At 44.6% G+C, this 7,500-nt stretch overlaps 1 protein-coding gene across 1 annotated transcript in view; it reads left to right on the top strand.

Moving 5' to 3' along the window:
• LOC135819231 (sushi, von Willebrand factor type A, EGF and pentraxin domain-containing protein 1-like) overlaps window positions 1–7,500 on the top strand; it is a 157,894-nt gene that overhangs the window by 79,533 nt on the left and 70,861 nt on the right. The window contains exon 10 of the mRNA XM_065332398.1: window positions 1,381–1,557. Within this exon, the coding sequence (XP_065188470.1) occupies window positions 1,381–1,557 (177 nt within the window). The remainder of the gene's footprint in view (window positions 1–1,380; window positions 1,558–7,500) is intronic.

The raw sequence follows: 7,500 nt of genomic DNA, 5'->3' as shown, positions 1-7,500 counted from the left end.
TTGTCTCTCTGTCTCTCTCTCTTTCCCTCTCTCCCTCTCTCTCTCTCTCTCCCCTCTCCCTCTCTCTCTCTCCATCTCTCTCTCTCTCTCACTCTCTCTCACTCTCTGGCATGGCAAGCAATCGAGGACATCTGGAAGTTGAGATTTTCGTACTCCTCTGAAGTGTGATTTTTTGGCCTGGGCGAAGCCTTCTGCCAAAAAAACTGAAGAAAACGGTTGTCGCTTGATGTTATCTTTTTAGCTATTCAAAGGCAGTTGCTGTTTGGAGCAGAAACACTAAAATTGACTAATTACTGCATAACTGTAATCATGTACTCATGTACTCAAGCATGCAGCTTCACTTGAATTTCAGCAATTTTTCTGGAATGAATGCTGGTTTGCGAACCTTGGTGAAGATTACCTGTGACCGTGGAGCAGCTGAAAAGGACCACTAGCGTGTCTTGATCCGGTATAAAAGTGGACAGACGACTTTCGTGCCTTGAAAAAGGAGTAGAGAGCGACAAAGGTACGTCTGTAGCTGATTTTTGAGTGCTCCTCGTACATTTTGATGGTTATAGAAAATTCTCAGACCAAAGTCAGCGCGGCGATGGGCGTCCAGTTTTCTTGAGGATTTTAGTTGTTTCGTCTCGTGCCTATATCAGTATCATGAAGGTAAAGTGGACAGAATGATTCTCTGTCTAAAGGCTTTTGTCAGCTGACTTTGCTTCGTCCTTGTTGAAAAGTGATGGTGAAAAAGTCAATTCGCAAAATAAGTTGATATTCAATAAACCTAATGAAATGCGATTGCTATCTATCTATCTATCTATCTATCTTTTCATCTATCTATCTGTCTAGCTTCAGAGGTGAATTTACTGTCATATTTTTGCATAGTAGTTTTCGCTTTGCTAAATTTCAATTGTACAGCAGTCTTTGATTTTTGACCACCCAACTTGCAGCATGTATGCATGTGCACGCAAATTGAGAGCACATGTGCGCGTACCACCTACATTATGCTGTACGTGTGTGACTTGACAGCGCAAGCCATGCATGGATATGGACTGCAGTTCTCTACGAGTCATGGCAATTTTTGAGTAACAGTAGATCGATTTTGCATAGCAAACTGCGATGCGATACCGAATTAATTCATCCCTGATCTTTCTACTCAATCTGCGGACAGAACTGTTTCGTCTTTTTGTGGGCTCATCAGTGCAGCACAGAGGAAATGAGGCCGAACCTGATAGCAATGAAAAATCAATTTTCCAAAAGATCTTGTTATTTAAGCCAGGCCCTTAAGTACCTTGCCAGGGTGCTCAAACTGCCAAGTAAGTGAGCTCTGCATAGCGCAAACTGAATAATATATTATATCTCTTATTGTTTCTTGTCCACAATTGCTTCTTGCAGCTATATCTGACTATTGCGATCCAGTAAAATCTCCTGACAACGGCATGGTTCTCACACATAATCTGTCGATTGGTGCCGTAGCAATCCTGTCCTGTAACACTGGCTACAACTTATCGGATGTATCTTCGGTCGTCTGTTCTGGCGGTGGAAATTGGAGTCATAATCCAGAGTGTCAGAGTAAGTTTTTGTGACCACATTCATACTATTGCTCAAAGTGGAACAATAGTAGAGAAAAGCTAGTTGGAAAAGTGTGTTTCCTGATAAAATTCGAATCATTCTGTCAAAAGTACGCTCACCACACTGGATTCATCATCCTGACCAACGAAAGTAGTTATCTTGCTCCTTCCTTTTTCTCTCTCGTCTCTCTGTATCTCTGTATCCTTTCTCTCTCTCACACCCACGTCTGTCTATCGGTGTCTCTTTCTCTCTTTCTCTGTCTCTCCCTTACTCTGTCTCTCCCACTCTGTCTCTCTGTCTCTCTTTTCTATCCCACTCCAACATGCAGTTACATGAGTCGAATGATGTGGTTGCCTGTTTGGGTGTAAATGCGGGTGCAAGTACATACACAGTATAGTACACAGTATTCGGGTCAGTTAAGCTTAGTTCACATTCGACGGGGCGCGACGTAAGGATCGACGGGAAGCGACGGGACGGTCTGACGGCGTCCAATGTGAACACCAGGAACGGGAACGCAACTGTACTACCCGTACAGATCGGGAAGCGACGGGAAGAGTTGGATCGATCCAACTTTTCAGACCGTAGACGGGCGTAGACGGGGACGCAAGCGTACAAAACGGCTGTAATTCGAGTGTGAACAGGAGACGGCGTCGTGCGCCGACTACTCCCGATTAGTACTTGGAAAAGTTTAGCATTTCGAACATGCGCTTCCCATGATAACTCACAGAATGGCTAGCACGACTTGAGTTGAATTTTAGCAACATAAGATCTCATGTCACTTATTGTATTTTAGGGATAGTTCAGAAGCGTGACAGACGAACTATTCTATAATTTCCTGGGACTATTATTTGAATGCCACAACTTCCAGAGCTAATTTTCTGGTCTTCAAGAAAAACTGGTATTGTGAACTTGATTCCGCTTCTTTGAAGGAGAAATAATTGAAAAGAAGTCCCGAAAAACGAGAAATTAGGTCCGAAAGTCACCCCGTCACGGACCGTGCCTTATGACCCGCGCCGTTCGACGTTGAACGTCGCAACGACTGCTGTATGTCGTGTCGTACGAATCGTACAGGATTTTACAGCTCACCCCAGCCCTCCCGACAAGCCCTTACGTCCCGTACCGTCGGCGTTGCGTCGAATGTGAACTAGGCTTAACAAAGAGGACGTGACAGAGAACAAAGAACGCACCAGGTGGATACTTTGGATTTTCTCTTTGTAGCTGATAATATTATTTTGTTGGATTCCAAATCTCGCTCCTCTGTGTAGTGTCAAGACGTCAACAAACATGAAGGGCTTGTAGATATCTACGGTCAGACCTCGCTTATCCGGTCCTCTTTTATCCGGTATCCTCGCCATCCAGAAACCCTAGTTCACCGATTTACAGCTATGTCGTGCATACGTACAGTATGTGTGTTCGACTATCCGGTTCCCTCGCCTATCCGCATATTGTTTGTGGAAAGCGGATGTGTGCGGTTAAGCGAGGTCTGACTGTATTGGTATTTGTATTTGTATTTATGGATTCTCCACGGGCCTTAGCCTAAATTGAGGGAGTCTTCGTAAATCGTACATGCAGTTGTATGTAGTACTGTAGCGTTGGTCATGCGTTGGTCACGCTACAAGCTCAGCATTTGCGTTTACGCTTAGCGCACTGTTCAATACGACGTTCTCTTCAAGCTCAGCATTTGCGTATACGCTCAGCGTGCTGTTCAATACGACGTTTGTTCTACCATACAACGGTCGCATGACAGTACTTTGCTGTTTGTGATTATTTTCCATAAATTGCATTTATTCCCGTAGCTATGCAGAAGACGTTACTTCAGTAACGTCTGGCGCTAGCCAGGGTCCACACAGCTTTTATTTTGGTGTTTGTTTGTTTGTTTGTGTGTTTATGTCACGCCTGGCGCTATCCCGTATCTGTCCCGTACTGTACCGTACCATCAAACACAGGTGGCCGCATACAGCTGGCCGTAATATTCAAATAGGGCTTTCAAACGCAAGATCATAATGTGTAGCAACTTGGAAGAATGAGTATGAATGCGAAGTGTATGGGGGAATGCATGTAGGGCGATAGTGCGAGTTCGAATCCCAGGTAATGCCTGAAAAAATAGGAGAATCGAAAAATTTATAACATCCCTTTTCTTTTTTTGCCGTCATCAAGGCGGTAGACGGTGTCGTATTACCCTCGACCGTACCTGTCCCGTACCTGTCCCGTACGTGTCCTGTACCTATCCCGTACCGTACAATCAAAGACGGCTGGCCACAATGCATATTCAAACGGGCTTTCAAATACAAGATCATAACATGAAGCAACTTGGAAGAATTAGTATGCATGCGAAGTGTATCGGGGGATGCATGCAGGGCGATAGTGCGGGTTCAAATCCCAGGTTATGTCTAAAAACAAAAAGTTGAAACTAATAAGAATTTATAACATCTCTATGCTTTTTTGTCTAGATCATCAAGGCAAAAAATCATAGCGTAGGGCCCTGAGCTTCCAAGCTCTCTCGTTTTATCTTTCACAATGAGTTTCAGAGTTTTATTGCTAGAGGCAATTTTGCCGTTCTAGAGAGAGAAAGGGAATTGTTAATAAAGTTAGTTTCGAGTTGTTAGGTTGTTTTGCCTCCAGGCCCGCTACAAAATTGGTGGCAGCGGTAAAGTTTTGTTCTAGTTGCATGTTTTCCGACGTAATGGCCGCTACGCATTTGTGACAGCCGTCAATTTTAGTTGTAGTTTTCATCCACGTTTCGCTGAGGGCGCAAGTTCGTGTATCTGAAGGAGAACCCGCCATCACCCGCCGCTGCCCCAGCTCCGCTGCTCCTGCCGCCCGACACAACTAGCCAGTCATGATGGCAGCCAACGTGTTTCTAGGGACTGGGCTCCATGACAGATAGCACTAGCGTCTCAAAGGATGGAGCTCCATGTACATTGCCAGTGTAAGCTAATTCCAGATATGGCATTATCTTTCCTGTCTTCCTTCAGTCTTCCTGTTCTCTTCAGTCTTCCTTTACGCGAGCGTGTGAATTCAGTTTAGTTTCGTAGGCATCTGATCATGGTGAACCACGGTCTATCTAATTAATCTGGGACGATGTTAATATATAATAATCAGTTCGGTTCTGAACTGCGGTTTTCCTGGCGGGTTGCGCCAGCGTTATACAGGAAGTGTAATCAGGTTTCCCTTTTGAACCCGTGATATACTTTGACCCTGGTGTGCTTCTATTTTTATGATTTGTTATCAGTTCATTTCTTCTGTCTACTCTATTAACGATATAATTTCCGATATTGTTTGCCATAAATATCCCGGTTGACGCTCTATGTTCTTTCGTCGGGGTTGTCCCGACGCGACCATGCATACCGCCAAACGTTTCGACCACCAACCCGCTACTAATCACGAGGACGTGATTGTCTTTGAGAGGGGAGGTGTGGCGTTGGTCATGCGTTGGTCACGCTACAAGCTCAGTATTTGCGTTAACGCTTAGCGCACTGTTCAATACGACGTTCGCTACAAGCTCAGCATTTGCGTATACGCTCGGCGTACTGTTCAATACGACGTCCGTTCTACCGTACAACCGTCGCATGACAGTACTTTGCTGTTTGTGATTATTTTCCATAAATTGCGTTTATTATATCTTTCACAATGAGTTTTAGAGTTTTATTGCTAGAGGCAGTTTTGCCGTTCTAGAGAGAGAGAGAGAGAGAATTGTTAATAAAGTTAGTTTCGAGTTGTTAGGTTGTTTTGCCTCAAGGCCCGCTACAGTACTATGTAGGGATGAAACGATTACCATTAAAGGTTCCAAACGGGTACGTGGCTTAACGGGCGGGTTATTGGGTACATGTTAGCGGCCAATGGTAAAAGTTACGATACAATAGCCTTCCGCATTTTGAGCCAGGAGGACATGTGAAGTCATGCAATTCACAGCAAAAACACTGCGTCATAACGATCACAGCATGCACACTTACTTGCACGCTACATGCAAAGCAGACAAAACTGTTGTATGAAGCAAGATCAAACAAACAACAACAAATTCCCACTGTGAGTCGAACTGTACAACTGTCCAAGCCAGCTATTAAACCTGTACTGTACCTTCGTTCACGACTAACGGGTACTCGTTTGCTAACGGATCAGCAGCTAAACAGACGGGCACCCAGGTACCCGAATCACCCCTTTCACCCCTAGTACTATATACGCATGTGTAGGAATGCACGTGCTTGTACCGCTTTATGTATAGCCGGAGAGAGAAGTTGTATTTTGGTGAATCAATCGCTATTTTCGATTATGAATGGTGACTTATATCGAGTGATTTGAATTAAAAAAACGCGCCAAGTTTGGCTTGTCGGACGTAGTAATTAGATCATCAGTTTGATTTCCTACTGTACCTTCCACTGTTTACTGGACATCGAATGCCTACTGAGTCCAACATAATTATATCTTCCTCTCTTGTTGATTCTTGTGCCCTTGTTTCTTGCAGTTATCTCTGACTATTGTGATCCAGTACAATCTCCTGACAATGGCATGGTTCTCGCACATAATCAGTCGATTGGCGCTGTAGCAATCGTGTCCTGTAACACTGGCTACAACTTATCTGACATCTCTTCGGTCGTTTGCTCTAGCGGTGGAAAATGGAATCACAATCCAGAGTGTCAGAGTAAGTGTTTGTGACCACTTTCACTCTATTGCTCATCATAGGACAACAGCAGGGCAAGGCTAATTTGTTGTAAATCTGTTTTTCATGATGCGGGCAATCATCAGCCAAAGCACTCTCAGCACACTGGCTGGATCATCATGGGCAACTACATTTCACATGTGTTTTCTCTCTTTTTCTTCTCATTCATTCTCACTTTCATTATATCCATCTAGCTATTCATCTCTGTTACTCTCTCACTCTTTCTTTCTCTCTCTCTCTCCCCTGCCTTTCCTTCTTTCTCTTTCTCTGTCTGTCTGTCTGTCTGTCTGCCTGTCTGTCTGTCTGTCTGTCTGTCTGTCTGTCTGGCTGTCTGTCTGTCTGTCTGTCTGTCTGTCTGTCTGTCTGTCTGTCCGTCTGTCTGTCTGTTAGTCCGTCTGTCTGGCTTTCTCTCTCTTTCTCTTTTGTCTCTGTGCCTCTGTGTCTCTCTGCGTCTATTTTTCTGACTCTGTGTCTCCTTCTGTCTCTCTTTGCCTCTCTCTCTCTCTGTCTCTCTTTGTCTCTTTTTCTCTCTGTGTGTCTCCTGTCTGTCTTTGCCTCTCTCTCACTGTCTCTCTGTGTGTGTCTCTCTCTCTGTCTCTTTCTCTGTCTGTCTCTCTGTCTGTCTCTCTTTCTCTCTCTTTTCTCTCTCTCTCTCTCTCTCTCTCTCTCTTTCTCTCTCTCTCTTTCTCTCTCTCTCTCTCTCTCTTTCTCTCTCTCTCTCTTTCTCTCTCTCTCTCTCTCTCTCTCTCTCTCTCTCTCTCTCTCTCTCTCTCTCTCTCTCTCTCTTTCTCTCTCTCTATCTCTCTCTCTCTCTCTCTCTCTCTCTCTCTCTCTCTCTCTCTCTTTCTCTCTCTCTCTCTCTCTCTCTCTCTCTCTCTCTCTCTCTCTCTCTCTCTCTCTCTCTCTCTCTCTCTCTCTCTCTCTCTCTCTCTCTCTCTCTCTGTATCCCAGACGCGCCCACAGCAAACTAGCAAATTTGTTGTATTTGTAGCTGCTCTTCCCTGTGAAGTACCAAGTAGTTGAGTGCTGATGAACAGTTCAAACTATCCAGTGAATTCCGTGATTAGCGGATGAAGCATGTGTGTGATCTCCACCCCACACGAGAGTGCTCAAATCCTACAGGAGCAGGAGCGAAATACTCGATCTGCGGACGAACCGTTTCGTCCTTTGTGGACTCACCAGAGCAGCACAGAGAAAATGATGCCAAACCTGATAGCAATGAAAAATAAATTTTCCAATGCAATGTTAAAACCAAGCCCAAAAGTACCTTGCCAGAGTGCTCAAAC

Source organism: Sycon ciliatum, chromosome 6 (assembly GCF_964019385.1).
Source record: "Sycon ciliatum chromosome 6, ocSycCili1.1, whole genome shotgun sequence".
Classification (NCBI taxonomy): Eukaryota; Metazoa; Porifera; class Calcarea; order Leucosolenida; family Sycettidae; genus Sycon; species Sycon ciliatum.
This window is presented reverse-complemented; position numbering and strand designations above follow the sequence as displayed.